The sequence below is a fragment of the Crocodylus siamensis genome, chromosome 4, assembly GCF_052110815.1.
Source record: "Crocodylus siamensis isolate JL-2025a chromosome 4, ASM5211081v1, whole genome shotgun sequence".
Classification (NCBI taxonomy): Eukaryota; Metazoa; Chordata; order Crocodylia; family Crocodylidae; genus Crocodylus; species Crocodylus siamensis.
This window is the reverse complement of record NC_143398.1, coordinates 102,737,147-102,753,625: the sequence shown is the minus strand read 5'-3', so window position 1 is coordinate 102,753,625 and position 16,479 is coordinate 102,737,147. Positions and strand designations below refer to the sequence as shown.

General features: G+C 40.9%; 1 protein-coding gene across 2 annotated transcripts; it reads left to right on the top strand.

The window, feature by feature from the left end:
• The first annotated feature begins 1,615 nt into the window (after positions 1–1,615).
• HSP90B1 (heat shock protein 90 beta family member 1) lies at positions 1,616–15,760 on the top strand. Of its 2 annotated transcripts, XM_090043202.1 has the most exons (19): positions 1,616–1,774; positions 2,098–2,197; positions 2,946–3,087; positions 3,174–3,290; positions 3,634–3,965; positions 4,976–5,087; positions 6,106–6,231; positions 7,011–7,127; positions 7,680–7,817; positions 7,898–7,975; positions 8,071–8,136; positions 8,775–9,044; positions 9,442–9,687; positions 10,399–10,535; positions 11,417–11,495; positions 11,590–11,745; positions 13,123–13,218; positions 14,722–14,785; positions 15,531–15,760. In XM_090043202.1, the coding sequence occupies exons 1-18, from the start codon at positions 1,726–1,728 to the stop codon at positions 14,749–14,751; spliced, it is 2,391 nt and encodes a 796-aa protein (XP_089899328.1). In that variant the 5' UTR covers positions 1,616–1,725; the 3' UTR covers positions 14,752–14,785; positions 15,531–15,760. The 2 variants fall into 2 exon arrangements, with proteins under 2 accessions (XP_089899328.1, XP_089899327.1); XM_090043201.1 differs by lacking the exon at positions 15,531–15,760 and having other exon boundaries at positions 14,722–15,001.
• The last annotated feature ends 719 nt before the right edge of the window (positions 15,761–16,479 follow it).

Below are 16,479 nucleotides of genomic sequence, written 5' to 3'. Positions count from 1 at the left end.
TTCAGGTTGGCCACCTGAGGCTGATGGGCCACCTGAGCCTTCAGCCCCAAAGAACCCAAAAAAGGTTTGCGTCAGGGGTCATAATTAGCTAGTCACAGGCATATGTGCCATGCCAGCTGCAAAACTGGAGAAAGGACAAGGAGGTCCCAGCCTGCAGGTAACTCTTCCCAGTGGAGAGACCTGCAACTTCTGTGGACAGACTGCAGCTCGAGGATTGGACTCATTGCTGAGTCGTAGTAGCGATCATCCTTGTATCAAGAGACTGCCCCCGATGACACGCCAGCAGCCTAATTTCTTAAAACAGAGGTGTCAAACAGAGATGCCTCCAGGCTTTCAGAGGGGCTGGGAGCGTGGGGGTGAAGTCAGCAGGGACGGGCCCCAAAGCCAGGTACAGGGCACAGAGCCTCACTGGGGCCACACCACCACCCTGGGAAGAGCTTCTGATGGATCTCTTCAGAGACGGGGTCCGACAAGCCCGTTTTAACAAGCCTCACAGCAGCAGGCCATTTCCCAGCATTGCCAGGTCCTAAATATGAAATGATCATATTGGGAGCTCACAAACGATCATATTTGCTGAAAAACTAGTGTACACTGAAAAATTAGGCAAATAAGCTGCAAATAAGTCTTCTTCTCATTTACTTTGTATTGCTTGCTATAAAATTGCCAGTGAGTGCGAACTGCGTCATTAAACTGAAGCATGTCTTTATTTCGAGGCGAGCAGTCATAAAAAAGTTCTGACAGCAAACCCAAAAGACGGTTAAAATTCTGAGTGACTTGGATTGCCTCAAAAAAGATCGTACATTGTTGAAATTATGGTACAAATACGAAAATTATCGTACACCTGGCTGCCGCTGCCCTTGCCTGCCGCTGCCTCCTGCCCCAGGCCAGGGGCCTGATCTCAAGTGCCAGAGCTACATGTGCACTACTGCAATCCTGAGTGGGCACCGAGACCACAACTCCCAGCATGCTCCGCGGCAAGGGCAAATTGCAGTTCCCATCAGGCCTCGCGGCGCAGGGCCACTAAGGCTGGCACATGCGCGCTGGGGCGGCGGCTGAAGAAAGTATCTGCACAGGCAGCACGCGCAGCTCCCCCTTCCCGCCGCGGCACAGCTTCCCATCAACCCCCGCACCAGGCCGTGGGGCTTCCCTCATTCTTTTGCTTCTTTGCAGCCGACTTCGCAGGGAGAGCTGGGGCCACAAACCGGAAGCTCCTGTTGCCTTAGTAACTGTCTCCACGGTAAACATCCCGGCCACCCCCGGAAGTGGTTCGCGGTGACCTTCCCGCATGGAGATTTTAATTCATTCCGACCTTACTCCGGCTCAGTCACGTGATCCCACGCCCTAGACTGACGCGTGTTGAATATAAATAAATAAATAAATAGCCCACGTCCATGTTAAACCCGCCCTCGAACACAATTGGCCCCATCTACTTGGCAGCATCCAATCAGGGCCGGCCACGCTCTGCCTGCAGGAAGCCGCACATGGAACGCTCCGATTGGCGGCCGCGGGGCTCCGCCCCACCTCCCTCGGCTTCCCATTGGCTCCGTGTTTGGCGTGGTGCGCCCTGATTGGTGCACGGCGGAGGCCGCCCCCTCCCCGCGGGAAGCGACGGTGATAAGCCGGGGGGCAGGGCTGGGCTGCGCTGGTCTAGTGAGGTCGGTGGCGGCGGAGCGTGGGGTCTGCGGGTAGAGTAGCCGCTACTTTCGGGGTCGCGTGGGCGTCGCCATGAAGCTGCTGTGGGGGGTCGGCCTCCTCGGCGTCCTGCTGCTCGCCGGTGAGTTGCCCGCGGTTTCTGGAAGCTTCTCACGGGGTCTGGGTTCCCATGGGGAAGGGGATGATTTTCTCCCCCCCCCATGTTGCCCCGCGAGGGGGAGGGGGGCCGCTTGGGTCGGTGCTTATGTCATTTTGGGGGTCGGTGCTTACATCATCACCTCCCCCCAGTTCGGAGGTCCTCGCCCCGCCCTGCGCCTGCCTGTGGTCTGGGGGGGGTGGGGGAGGCGTGCTGACAGGCGGGTTCCCTGGGGCTGAGGTGAGGTGGGGGCCTGAAGTCCCCAGCCAGGCTGATCCTAACGGTGCCTGGTCCTTCTACTCTTGCAGCATCTGTGCGAGCGGATGAGGTGGAGGTGGATGCCACGGTGGAAGATGACATGGGGAAGAGTCGTGAAGGCTCTCGGACAGATGATGAAGTGGTCCAAAGGTCGGAGTTGTGGCCTGTGTAGTCTCTGTGGTGGTCTCGGGTGGGGGGTTGGGTGTCCAGTTTGCCCCTTGTGGTGCCTGAAAGGCTTTGGGTGCTTTAGAAATACCACTTGAAAGGTGTGCCTTAATCTAGAGCCAGGATTCCATGGGGGTAGTAGACTAAAAAACTAAAGCATGCTACATGGTGCTTGCTAGCGGAACTGAGTCGTTTCTGCATGCAGAAATCTCTGACTCTTTCTTTCAGGAGTAGCTATTCGGCTTTTAGCCGGGTACTGACCTCGGACACGTGCCAGCGCAGTCAAATGCAGCCTGTTGACTTTGGGCTTGTCGCTTTTACTCTACCACAAGGGGTAGATTAAGAGTCTTAACTATTTGGCTGTAACCACTTAAAATAAGCATATAACATAACGTGGTTTGAATGGGCATCTTAGCCCCTGTATCAGAGCAAGGGTTTGCTATGCTACTTCATCATTCAGTTTACAATTCTCTAATTTTCATGTTGATAAGTAATGCTTTTTCTGCTCTTAGCCAAGGCTCAGGGGTACTCTTAAATCTGTAGGGCTCCACAAAAAGACATCCAGCTGTCACAGTAGCTTGCATACTTGGTGATCAATGGTCAACCTGCAAAGTCAGCAGAAAACAAGTCCGATCATTCTTAGTTGTCCTGACATAGTAGTAATTTGTGAGGTGGCTTAATACTTTGGTTAAGGTTCCTCTGTAGTTTAAGGCTTTGGAAATTGTCTCCACAGAGAGGAAGAAGCTATTCAATTGGATGGTTTGAATGCATCCCAGATAAAAGAAATCCGAGAAAAATCTGAGAAGTTTGCATTCCAAGCAGAAGTTAACAGAATGATGAAACTTATCATCAATTCTTTATACAAAAATAAAGAGGTGAGCAACAAGTTCATCAACCCAAAGTGTTTTAGCATATTGTTCATGCATGTTCTTTATGATACATAAATATGGTTTTATTTCAGATTTTCCTGAGAGAGCTGATATCAAATGCTTCTGATGCTCTAGATAAGATAAGGCTAATATCACTGACTGATGAAAATGCACTGTCTGGTAATGAAGAGCTTACTGTTAAAATCAAGGTAAGTTGCAAAATATTATTGTAATCTGTTTCCTTTCTTAGTGGTGGGGAGGTGCTTTTTCTTGTCATGCATTATATAAGCTAACGGATTTGCTGCTTGACTTTCTGGTGCATCCGCTTCTATAAGATACCTTACTTGAAGTAAAAACTTTGAATCTTACCTCTGTTTTGCCCCAACATGCATTTCTAGTCTTCTGAGAACAAGCTACATACAATTTTCAACAGCAAACTTTATTGAATGTTTCAGGTAGTATAATCTCTCACACTAATCCTGCAGATGTTATGTATTGTATCCTGGTAGGTATGAAAGTGATATTTAGCTGAAATGTCTCTTTTTGTTTCAGTGTGATAAAGAGAAGAACATGCTTCATGTTACAGACACGGGTATTGGCATGACCAAGGAGGAATTGATTAAAAACCTGGGTACTATTGCCAAGTCTGGTACAAGTGAATTCTTAAACAAGATAACTGAAATGCAAGATAATAGTCAGTCAACATCTGAGTTGATTGGTCAGTTTGGTGTTGGCTTCTACTCTGCCTTCCTTGTAGCAGACAGAGTTATTGTTACATCAAAGCACAACAATGATACTCAGCACATCTGGGAGTCGGACTCAAATGAATTTTCTGTAATTGATGACCCAAGAGGAAACACCTTGGGTCGAGGCACCACCATAACGTAAGTGTTGAGGCTGATCTAAAGAAGCTATTATTGTATCATTCATATATGTCCTGCCCATTAGCACGTGTCTGTCTTCTGCATGACATTTTGTGTGCATTAGTTACTGTATCCTTTCTTAGCATAAGAATCCCTCAGATGCCATTGCCTTGGACTCTGTTTGCTACTAGTGCATATAGCCTGTATTTATATTTTGTTTCCCATTTCTTTCTGTTTATTTCATGAAATCTGAAATACATTAAGAAAACTTTTGAGTCTATATGTAATTTTCTGCTTCTAGTGCAATAAAAACTAAGTACTACTTAGAAGTCTGTCAGGAACTTCAGGTTGAGGGAAATGTGTTTTTAAACATAATTATTTGTATTTAAATGAGGCCAAACCAAGGCAATTTTTAAAAAATCCCTTAAACTTTGAAATTTGGCTGCAGTTACTAGACACTGGGACTGGCTTGATGCAACATTAATGGATTGGTAGTGACTAAACATCACCATTTTTGCTTTTTCAGTTCTGCTTTGCCTGTTTCTTTTTTTTTCTTTTTTTGCAACTGATCTGGCTTTGTCACCTAAGGATGGTATGCTTGCTGGGAAAATCTTTGTTAGTAAAAAGACATTGCTATTCTGACTTAAAGAAGGGAGGGAGAAGAATCCAGTGAAGGAAATGGATAATTTCAAACAGTGAACACTAATGACTTGATCTCAGATTTTGAGCACTCTAACAGCTTCAGGTGCTTTCTTAAATCTAAAGAGTTGCTCTGTTCTGAGCTTGGTTACTGGTTTGTAATTGGATACCTGTAAAGATACTGCATTTCCTCTGGCGAGAGGCAGGGGTGAGGAAGGAATGGCATTTCTGTTTTAGTTTAACATAGTTGACTGTACTAGAATGGGCAGCTGTTAAGCTGAGACTATATAAAATGCATCAAACAGCAAATTCAAATGATATACCAGGTCTGTCATGATGGCATCTCTGTTTTAAGTATAATTATACTGACTGTTTGTCTCGTATGTCATCAGTCTTGTTTTGAAGGAGGAGACCTCTGACTACCTTGAGCTGGAGACAATTAAAAATCTAGTCAAGAAATATTCGCAGTTCATAAATTTCCCCATATATGTATGGAGCAGCAAGGTAAGTGGCTGTAATTTTAACTGTAGAAGTAACATCTGAGTAGATGATCTGATCAGTAATTTAAGCCTTCTTACAGTTCACAAGCTGTTTACAGATATTAACTAGACTCTTGAAAGTATTTGTCCTCAGGGCGGACAAAAACTTTTGAAATGAAGTCCATTGTAATACTTTCTTGAATGTTACTACTCTGACTCTATAATGCAGTATGGAGCAGCTGATACTAGTTGAGTGTTTTGTTTGTTTGTTTTTGTTTGTTTGTTTGTTTGTTTGTTTTCTTTCTCTGCTCTGCAAATTCTAGGGGGTAGCATGACCCCTTCGTGTGGTCTTGGAGGTAATAATGTTAAGCATTAGTCTGTGAGACTAGAATATTTCGTAAAGGAAGAATGATTTAAACAGGCTTTGTAGTCATCTTCTGACTAACAGAGGTGGAGAAAAGTAAAGCTACAGATGCGTCCTAGGCACTAGAATGAAAAATAACTTACTACTTTGTTCATCTCTAGCAAAACCAAGCAGCGGAAATGCCAAATGAGACTTGGGGAGAGTATCTTGTTAAACAGACATTCTTCCACCTATGGTTGTTGGTGACTTCTCAACAGAATTGTTTCTGTCACTGGTGGAGTGATGTATTGTGATCTTTCATGTCTGCCTTTTAGTTAACAGTTGGCTTTGAAAAACTTAGGCCTGTTAGCATGCAAAAATGAAAGGAAGACTTCCTGCTTTTGCCCTATGCCTGCTACCTCTGTATTGGGGTGCACAGCTTGAGTTGTAAAATTTACTAGAACATGGCATCATTTGATCTTGACAGACCTGCTGCTAAGGGCTGCCCCCCTCCCCACCTCTTAGTATTGCTTTGTTTAAATTGGTGGTAGAAAGAAATAATTATATAGTGAAACTGTGATTCAACCTTGAATATCTAGATTTACACCAAAAAATATCACATCATGTGTACTCTAGGTTCTTATGAGACTGTCAGACTTTCCTTAGCCAGTTTTGTTGACTTTAAAATGTGTCTTTGCAGACTGAGACTGTCGAAGAACCCATTGATGAGGAAGAAGCAAAAGAAAAAGAGGAAAAAGAAGAAACGGATGATGAGGAGGCTGCAGTTGAAGAAGAGGAGGAAGAAAAGAAACCAAAAACTAAGAAGGTAATGTTTTGGCCTTTTAGCAGTTACACAGGTGCAGAGACCTGGGCCTTTCAAATAACTGACAAATTACTTTTTCTGTAATAAATGTGGCCTTTGGGAATGGAATGTTACTGGACTTCAAGTCAGTAAGGATAAGAGACTAAAAGTAAAATACATAAATGTTTGTCTTTATTATCAGAACTGTACAGAAGCACATTTTCTGCTGAAACACAGGTGGCAGCTTTTGAATAGTAAACTCCTGTAAAAGATCTGAATGCCAATAGTTGTGCTTTTTGCTTAATGTTGTCTCAACAACATTTTGATGGAATCAAGTTAGGCTGTTAACCTACATAACCTTTAGCTTGATTTTTAGACAGAATTCCTACAGCTGTGCTGTGAAGTTTTACCCTAAATTTGAGACTAAGTAGAAATGTAATACATCAGCTTAAACTTATATCTATAAATGTGGAGGTGAGGATTATGGGATGGTAAGCAGGTAACAAATGCACGTAACTGCATGTAAATCTTAAAACTCTTTAGACTGCAAAACTTTAGGGCAGCTGCCATGTCTTTGGTATGCTTCTTGGCATAGTAGTGAGTAATTGGAATAACGGGAAATTGCATTGTCAGTATTTGTAGTGTTATGCATCCTAATGTTGGACCTAAAGTGAGATTGGATTTATTTTTTTTTTTTCTCCTCCCATAACTAGCTAATAATCAGTACCTTCCAGAGGGGTGATGTTAGGGGTATAGCACTAGTTGTTGGGTTTTTTTTGTTTTTTTTGTCTTCGTATATACAGGTTGAAAAGACTGTCTGGGATTGGGAGCTCATGAATGACATCAAGCCAATTTGGCAGAGACCAGCTAAGGAAGTTGAAGAAGATGACTACAAAGCCTTTTACAAATCATTCTCTAAGGTAACTTTGCTATAAGCTTCAAGATTCTGTAGTGCATCACAAGTGCCATTCTTAAAGCAGCTAATAGAAAACTAAATAAGGAAGAGAAGAAAACCTGAGACCCTGAAATTAAAGTTTTTCTGAGTGGCTATTCCTTTTGAGAGATGGGTTAATCATTGAGCTGCTGACAACTACAGACAGCCTACTTTATGTTCCTCTGCAAACTATAGTGTGGTACTCTCCCCATAGTACATAACTTGGGCATGGATCTTTTCATTTCAGTTGCTTCCGTTTAGCTGTTAGAGTGCTTGAAGTGTTTTTAAATAACTACTTGTATGCGCAAGCCATCAGAATCTGGCACTTGATTTTTAGATCTTCTCAAAAGTCTTCTAAAATCTCACTTTTGGAGAACCTTGATTTTGATTTGGAAGACTATTAATTGAAACTGTCTTCTAAAGAGTAGATTTTAAATAGTGCTAGCACCTTTTGGTATATGGATTATTCCTGTCATTTATCTGACTCTGCCTTAAATGAGAGAATATTTGAATGAGACCCATTTAATTCTTTCCACAGGAACATGATGATCCTATGGCTTACATCCACTTCACTGCTGAGGGAGAAGTAACCTTCAAGTCTATATTGTTTGTTCCCAACTCAGCTCCACGTGGCTTGTTTGATGAATATGGATCCAAAAAAAGTGATTTTATAAAGGTAAAAACGAATGCTTTTAAACCTAGAACAAACTTTAAATTTCCTTTAAAACATCTAACTCCTGTTCTGTTGTCATACAGTTATATGTCCGGAGAGTGTTCATTACTGATGACTTCCATGACATGATGCCCAAATACCTCAATTTTGTGAAAGGTGTTGTAAGTATTTTATTTATTTTTTTTTTTAAAAGGCTTTTTTATCTGAATCTTGTTCGTTACAACTATTTATTAATAAACCTCCTTTTCTCACACAGGTTGACTCTGATGATCTTCCTCTGAATGTATCCCGTGAGACACTACAGCAGCATAAATTGCTAAAGGTATTTAGATGCAACTTGATAAGTGATATCAGCAGAAAAGAGGAAGTAGACCAGAGGCAGGCAATTGTTTTGGGTGGAGGACTGCTTACTGAGTTTTTGGCAAGCCATCGAGGGCTGCGTGATAGGCAGCCAGGGGCAGATAAATATTAATTTTCTAAATTTTTTTTTAGGGGTTCTGCAGACCAGATGGAATGGCCTGGCAGGCCACATCTGGCCCACGGGCTGCATTTTGCCCACCCCTGGAATAGACTAAACATCACAAGATTTTAGAACAGGAGAGCAAAAAATTTATAAATAGCTTTCAGTTGGCATTTATATGGCTATTCTAGCAGGCCCTATTAAATTTGAGTAAACCTTGCAAGGAGCAATGCAATGTCTGTGTTGCTTAACTTAACTAAAAATTAATAAAGCAGCTGGACTCTTCTATAATTCATGCCCTGACTTTAAAAAACAAACAAACAAACAAAAAAACCCTGAGTTCATGGCATGTAGTAAAACAGAATGAAAGTGGGGTGGCTTAGTGTCACATGTGCATCAGGTACTGTGTTTTGAAGTACTGTCAGTAATATCTCAAAAATTGATTGTTCTCATTGTTCATATTAAGTCTGACTTTTTTGGGGGGGTCTGGCTCTTCGTAGGTTATTAGGAAGAAATTAGTCCGTAAAACTCTTGACATGATCAAAAAAATTGCTGAAGAAAAGTACAATGATACATTTTGGAAAGAATTTGGTACTAATATAAAACTCGGCGTGATTGAGGATCATTCCAACCGTACTCGGCTTGCTAAACTTCTTCGCTTCCAATCTTCTCATCATGAAAGTAACCTTGCTAGTCTGGACCAGTATGTAGAAAGAATGAAAGAGAAACAAGACAAAATTTACTTCATGGCAGGTTCCAGCCGAAAAGAGGTAAGAGCAAAAGATCTGCAGTGTTAAATATCCAAAAATATTTTAAAATAAACTTTCCTGGATTCAGTAAACAAGCAAGAAGTAATTCAATAAATGTATTATTGTTTTAAATTGTCATCATGCTTGATGGTTCTATGTTTTGGAAGGCTCTTGTAGTATATCTGTGTTAACTGCCATTCAAAGTGATTTTATTTTTAGAAGGGTTTTTCTGGTAAGGGTTTCATATATAGCAAAGCAGCTATGTCAGTGTTAGCTATTGAAAGTCAGCCTGTGATGCAAGCTTTTGTCTGGAATCTAGTTAAAGTGCCCGCACAATTTATTGACTAATAACATACCAGTAATTCTTGGTGTTTAAACCGTATATTAAATAAGCTTCTGAATTAATTTGTCTTCCTAGGCTGAATCTTCACCGTTTGTGGAACGTCTTCTGAAAAAAGGTTATGAAGTAATATATTTGACTGAACCTGTAGATGAGTACTGCATTCAAGCTTTACCTGAGTTTGATGGTAAGAGGTTTCAGAATGTTGCTAAGGAAGGAGTGAAGTTTGATGAAAGTGAAAAATCTAAGGAGAGTCGGGAAGCCTTGGAAAAAGAGTACGAACCACTCTTAAACTGGATGAAAGAGAAGGCACTGAAGGACAAGGTATAAACTCTATGCTAAAAATAGGTTATTTTTTGTGTATGTATGGTGTTTGACAAATTCTCCCATCTGATTAGACTTATACTTTAATTTTTTATACCTCCAATGGGAGACTATGCAGAGGACTGCTCTTTAGAAAACTGACTATCAGAATTCAGATACCAATGGCCTTTAAGAAGCAAGTGTTAACAAGATATTAGGACTTGCTTTCTGACAATTTTTAATGAAGGCCTTGAAAATTTCTTCATAATAACAGTATTGTAAGAGTGCTTCTGAACTGATTTATAGATTTAGTAAATTTTATTTTATCTTGGTGCTGTCAAGAAACCTGATTGCTAGAATGAATAGTAAACCAATTGAGGGGCTAACAGTGCTGCATTTACTCAAATTGAATATTTGGGGGGGTCCCCATTCAGCACTTGTGGCAGGAGGTGGGAACACATCCTCTTGTCATCAATTTCAAGCACGAGGTGGGGTGGCAGCTACAGTTCTAGCCCAGGCCCTGACTTTTGTTACTCAGACTCAAAGCCTTTCACCCCTGCTTCTGACCTTTTTTTCTACCTCGCCATTCCCTTTCTTCCCCCTGCAAACTATATGGCTAGGGATAGGGAACACATTTTGTAGCTCTGGCTCCAGCTCCCACCTGGGGTAACTATAATATATTAGAAAGAACCTTTATTCAGCTAGCCTAAATGTTTGGGGGTTTTTTCATAGATTGAGAAAGCTGTGCTGTCTGAACGCTTAACTCAGTCTCCGTGTGCACTTGTGGCTAGTCAATATGGATGGTCCGGCAACATGGAAAGAATTATGAAAGCTCAAGCATACCAGACTGGCAAAGATATCTCTACAAAGTAAGCTTTCACTATTGATTTATCTGTAAATGGTATCAGCACATATGAGTAGTTATTGCTATCATATACTAACAGCTACAGGTAAACAAAATGCCTACATATTGGTCACTGTGGCTCTCCATAGACTTAGTGTTAACACTGTAACTAGTTTAAATAAAATGTCCTTTTGGAATTTGTAGTTTGTAATCTAATTTTATTTTAAAACAGCCTGTGCTTTAGGCCCAAACTGTTAATGTGTATATGTGATTTAGTTTCCTCTTCTACAAATGCTTTATGGGTGTCTTTACAACCTTACCATTGTTGATGGGGTGAGACATCTTTTACTAAGTCTATATCTTACCTATATGCTTTCTGCTAACTGTATCAGAGATGCCTATACTGTTATGAACCACAGCTCCACCTTTATGTAACTTCAACTCCATATTAGTTTTAAGTCTAAGCTCTTAGATGAGCCAATCTTGCTATACTTTTTAAAATGTTTAAAGTAATTTTAATCGGTAGGGGCTTTGTTTTAGCCCACAGCAAGCATTCAGCGAGGGCAATCTTTACATGTATGAGCAATCATAGCACGGATTGCATTATCTCACTAAAGTAGGAGCTTTGACATGTTTGTTGCTGTTGACGCAAATATAAGTTTCTAAAGTTCAGTAAAATTTGTGATTTTTTTTTTTTAAAAATCCCACTACGTAAGAAACAAACTTGGAACAGCAGTAGAAATTAACTGTCAGTTGTATGTAAAACCTTGCATGCTAGTAAAAGCCTGGGAGCCGTCTATAGTGGCCTATTCTAGAATAAAGAACCCTGGACTTACACTGTGAAGGGGCAGGGGTGGAACAGCATTTAAACCACATTACTGACACAAGATCTGTTTTCTCTTTTAGCTACTATGCTAGCCAAAAAAAGACACTTGAAATTAACCCTAGACATCCACTGATTAAGGACATGCTCAGACGCATTAAGGTAAATGAGTGCAAAAGTGCAACATTGGTTGTTTAGTTGTGTGCATTCTTTTTTATTTTTTTTTAAATAATTCTTCTTAATGCTTCCAAATCAGGAAAATGAAGATGATAAAACAGTTGCAGATCTTGCTGTAGTGTTGTTCGAAACTGCAACCCTAAGATCAGGCTATATGCTACCAGACACAAAGGAATATGGAGACCGAATAGAAAGAATGCTTCGTCTAAGTTTAAATATTGACCTTGATGCAAAGGTTAGTTGCCTTTTATTTTATTTTGAGAATAAAAGTACCAAAGGTCACACTCACAGAATTTTGAAAAAAGGGACGTCTTACTTCCTCAAGGCAAAATTTGAGATGTAGAATATGTAACCACCTCAAAGGTCAGCTGGCAATGTTGTGTGTTTTTTAAAAAGCAACCCATTTTATCCACTGCAAAAAACAGACAAGCTGTTAGTTTTTAAGTTCCTGCTTCACTGGTTACAGTTTGAGCTGCTTTAAACTCACAAGTCAATTTGTCCAAGGAACTCTGCATCAACTTAAGGAAAAAAACCAGGGTACTCTGTCTCTCTCCACCCAACAACTTTTTTTTTTCTTTCTTGATCCTGCCATCAAAAACTGACTACATGAATAATTTCAGAACCAGCTTATACCAGCTCCATTTCAGCTAGAAGTGCTCATAGTGGTGGAAATCCACAGCAGGCTATGTAGACTTTTTGACCGTGTCCACAGGAGCACAGATGTATAGTTCCCCAGGGGCAACTGGTGGCAGGACACCTTGTGCTGCTGCTGCTTGTCCCCTGCGGAATGCCTGTACCACATGCCCTTGTGTGTGGCAAGTTACCCCAAATGGGGTAGAGGAGGCTGGGGCTAGCATTGGGCTGGCTTCAGCAGCCTTGCTTGAGTTCTGGGGGCTCCCAGGGCTGCAGCACCAGTGATCCTGCTGCTCTGAGGCTGGCTGGTTGGCAGCCTGAGTGTGGTTCTGGCTGGCCAAGCTCTAGTTTTGAGTGGCACGTGCAGCCCCCATGTGTGCTGCTCTTCTTTTTGGTGCAGATTTTTCATCCCTTGGATATCCAGGAGTTTAAAAACAAACAAACAAACTCCCCACACTGCTTGCTTGCAGCACGGAGAACAGCTAAACGTGCAGTACATGGCACCACTGACGCATCTGCTGCACTATACCGCATGGCCGTGCTTGTCTCGTTGCAGCCTTTTGGTTATCTCTTTATGCAATTTGGGGAGCAAATATGAAGATTTGGCCCAATACCTTCTTTCAGTGTGGTGGCCTGTTTTTTTTTTTTTGTTTTTGTTTTTGTTTTTTTGTGTGTGTGTGTTTGTTTTTCTTTTTTCTCAGACTTGTTTCTCCAGTGGAGACTTAACACAGAAAAAGAAGAGATTAGGGAGTGGGGACATTTTCTTGCAAACAACTTCATTTAATTTCAGCTAGTTAAGTCTGTCAGACAGTTGGTCAGATCTGTTTTGATTTGTACTCTACTGCATCAAAAACCATTAATAGTCCATTCTTACTTTAGCTTTATTCTGATTCTTCTGCATTTCCTGTCCATTACCTTTTTTAAAGCTTTGTAAATGGATAAATTGAAAATGGAATAACAAATACTAAACTGCCTATAGGTGGAGGAGGAACCAGAGGAAGAACCTGAAGATGTAACTGAAGAAGCAGAGGAAGAGGAAGTAGAAGCTGATTCTGAAGAGAGTGAAACACAAAAGGTCAGTTCTCAAAAATGCTTCTTAATAGCCAAATTCTATAAACTTGAATATGCTTTCAAAAACAATACTTTCTTGTACTTCAGTGAGCCATATATGATGGTAAATGTAGGGAGGGTAAGCAATAGGGATGATATAGCTATATCTGGATTAGTACTCTCCCTTCTAAAATAGGTGTTCAACTCTCCAGCCTGTGGGTCAGTTCCAGGTCATGGTTCTCTGGGCCCCTGCATGCTGGATCAGGTGCCTGATCCCCATACCTAGGGGCAGCACTGGGGTCCAATCCTGGCATATGGGGCTCTGTCAGGCCTGCAGATTGGCCTTGCATCACTCACCTGGTCTGTGGGACTAAAAGGCTGAGCACCTCTGCTCTAAATTGGCCACTCCCGTAATTGTTAGAAATGGGACACTGGGTTAGATGGACCATTGGTCTGACCTCATATGGCACTTACATTCTTAACAGATCAGATATTTAGGGAAGCAAATATTGGTTTCAGTGAGCTGTTGCACAGATATACATCACACGTTGGCCAGCTTACAGAAATTTAAGGTAGCCATTAGCTTTGAGCAGGTGCTACTACTTGATGCATTGTTAAGTTTGGGCTAAGATGAAGATGAAAACAGAACGATTTAAACTTTATTAGCTTGGCTCTGGAGTGGACTCCAGACGAGGCTGTTGCCTCATTACTTGACTTATTTTGTTAATGCCAGTAGATTTTACCAGCTTTGTAAGACAAGAAGTAGTCTGATCTGCTACAGCAAACTTACTGATTTAGATAGTGGCAAATAACTGCAAAACCGAATACTAGTATTTATCAATAAGGAAACTTTGGAGTTGTTTTTGTAATTGAAAATGTTATAATTTAAACTTGAGGGCTTATTTGTTAACTAATGTAGTCCTACTTAAGTTGATAGTTTAACGAGTTGCTTACTGATGTTCTACAACACTTTTTGTATAGAACTGGTTGCCCCCCTCATCTGATGAGTGGTAGCACTTGCGGATTTTTCTAACCAAAACTGGGCAAAAAAGGCTCACTATTATCTTTTTTTTGTTGTACTGACAAGTTATCCTGAAGAGGTTTGAAATTTGGGCTTGTGATGAATCATGCAAAATTACAAATTCAGGTTTACTTAAAAAACAGATCTGCCACTAGTGTTTTTAGCAGAAAACCGGAATGGAATCATCCTTTGCCCTCAACCAAGACTACACTATCTAGCTGCTTTTTGCAGAATGTAAGTTAAATAGGTATAAACAGCAGCATTTATAATGAGCTAAACATCTTTCCTGAAAGTGCTGGGATAGCAATATCCAACAGTGAGAATTATTTTTTTTGTTGTTTGCATGTCATCCTCAAAACAACATAGGGCTACAGAAACTGGCATAGAACCATGATTAAGTGGGGGAGGGGTGTCTGGTTTTCAGTGTAATCTCTTCACAGGCACTAAACTTTTATAAGTGATCTCTAAATTCATACCATAAACTTACTGTCTCTGTTCATTTTTTAGGAATCCACAGATGTGAAAGATGAACTGTAAACTGCATTTTCACAACTAGCATCCTGTGTCTGGGGTGAGGAGGGAATGTGAATTAGATTGTTCTGTTTTTTTTCACTGTAAAATGTTGAGGGGGTGGTGTGGGATTATGGGCAGAGGAGGATTTTTTTTAAGTTGAATTTTTTAAAACATTCCTCACGAATGTAAATTTGTACTATTTAACTGACTCTTCTTGATGTAAAATCTTGTCATGTGTACAAAATAAAATGTTCCCAAACACCATGTAACTAAATCCCACACAAAATGTTCATCTTTCCTAGTGTGTACTAATGCATACAGGAGTGGCTCTGCTTTTGTTTTGGTTTGTGTTTTTCAAATGTTGGCTTGCTTAGTTTATTTTCAACAGTCCATGTACACAAGGAAGAAACTGGCCATATTGAAGACAATAGCTTAAATACTCAGCTCAGAGGGTATGGTTTAGATGGCAATAAGACAGCAAGCAACTCTTCCCTTCCATATTTAATGTGCACTGTTTGAAATGTAGTATGGTACTAGGCCTCTAAAAACATTTAAAAATATGTGGTATCCATATGGACTTAAAGCACTAAACACTAAAGCTGTTTGCTAGTAATGCGGTGTTATAAGATTATTCTCATCTAATCTATAACAGCAGCCTTCATACTTTTATCAATGCTTACACTAACCTGGGCTATAACAAAATGGACAGTCCTATATAATGCAATAAAAATTGTCAAGATAGTGATTTAATTAGCTTATAAACAAAAACCAGGTTGCAAACTTTTTTTTTTTCTTGCCATAAGGAATAGCTCCTGCTACCTCTGTGTTTTGCTGACCCTCAACATAGGACTTTACGTCTTTCAAAGCCAAAAAAGGATGATACTCCAGACCTGCAAGGGGGCTTATCAGGTGCACATAGAGAAATGAAACATGGAAATGAAGTTGCTGTATCCTGTTATGGCACATTTCAGGAATTGAATGAGACTGCTGTCTATGGTGAATAAATGGGACTATTTTATGGGAGTTAAAAACACTAGTTTTGTCTCATACCTCCTGTTTTGTAGTATAGCTGTACTAATTTTAAAAGGAAAATGCAACCTAAATAGAACAGAGTGTTTCCTGCACACCTGAGGCTTAGCTAACCTCTCTTGTAGTTACCCTCTAAAGAGATTTTGCTAGTCAAAATAATTAGTACCATTCATTATGTCTCTACTGGAAGTAATTTTAATTTTTCAAATGCAACTCAGTCTGACACTAAGTTCAATAATATGCTGAAACCTAATTCAGTGCATGTGTTCCTATTCTTGCTTCATTTCAAATAGCCTTAACTGTTGTTCCAAGTGCTATATTTGATATAGGTTCTCCCTGCTAAGAAGGGAAGTAGAGAAAAACTAGACAAAAGCACTAGACTGTAGCTTAGCTTGGAGCATAGTTTCTCAACCTGTAGTCTGCATACCCCTGGGAGTACATGGGTACCCTAACACTCTTGCCCTCTTTTCTTCCCTCTTGCCTTTTCCTCTCAAAACTGGCAAAAAATTCCCCAGTACTAATATGGCATCCTACACTTTGTGTGGCACTGGGTTCAGCCCTCCTAGCTTTGGCCAGCATCACCTCTAGCCAAGGTACATATGTGAGTTCTGCACCCCTGGTGTAAAAGGTGGTAACCCTACCCACACCAGATCAGACATCTTATATGGCCTTATACATACAGCCCTTCCAATATATGGCGCACAGTCTATAAATATAAAATTC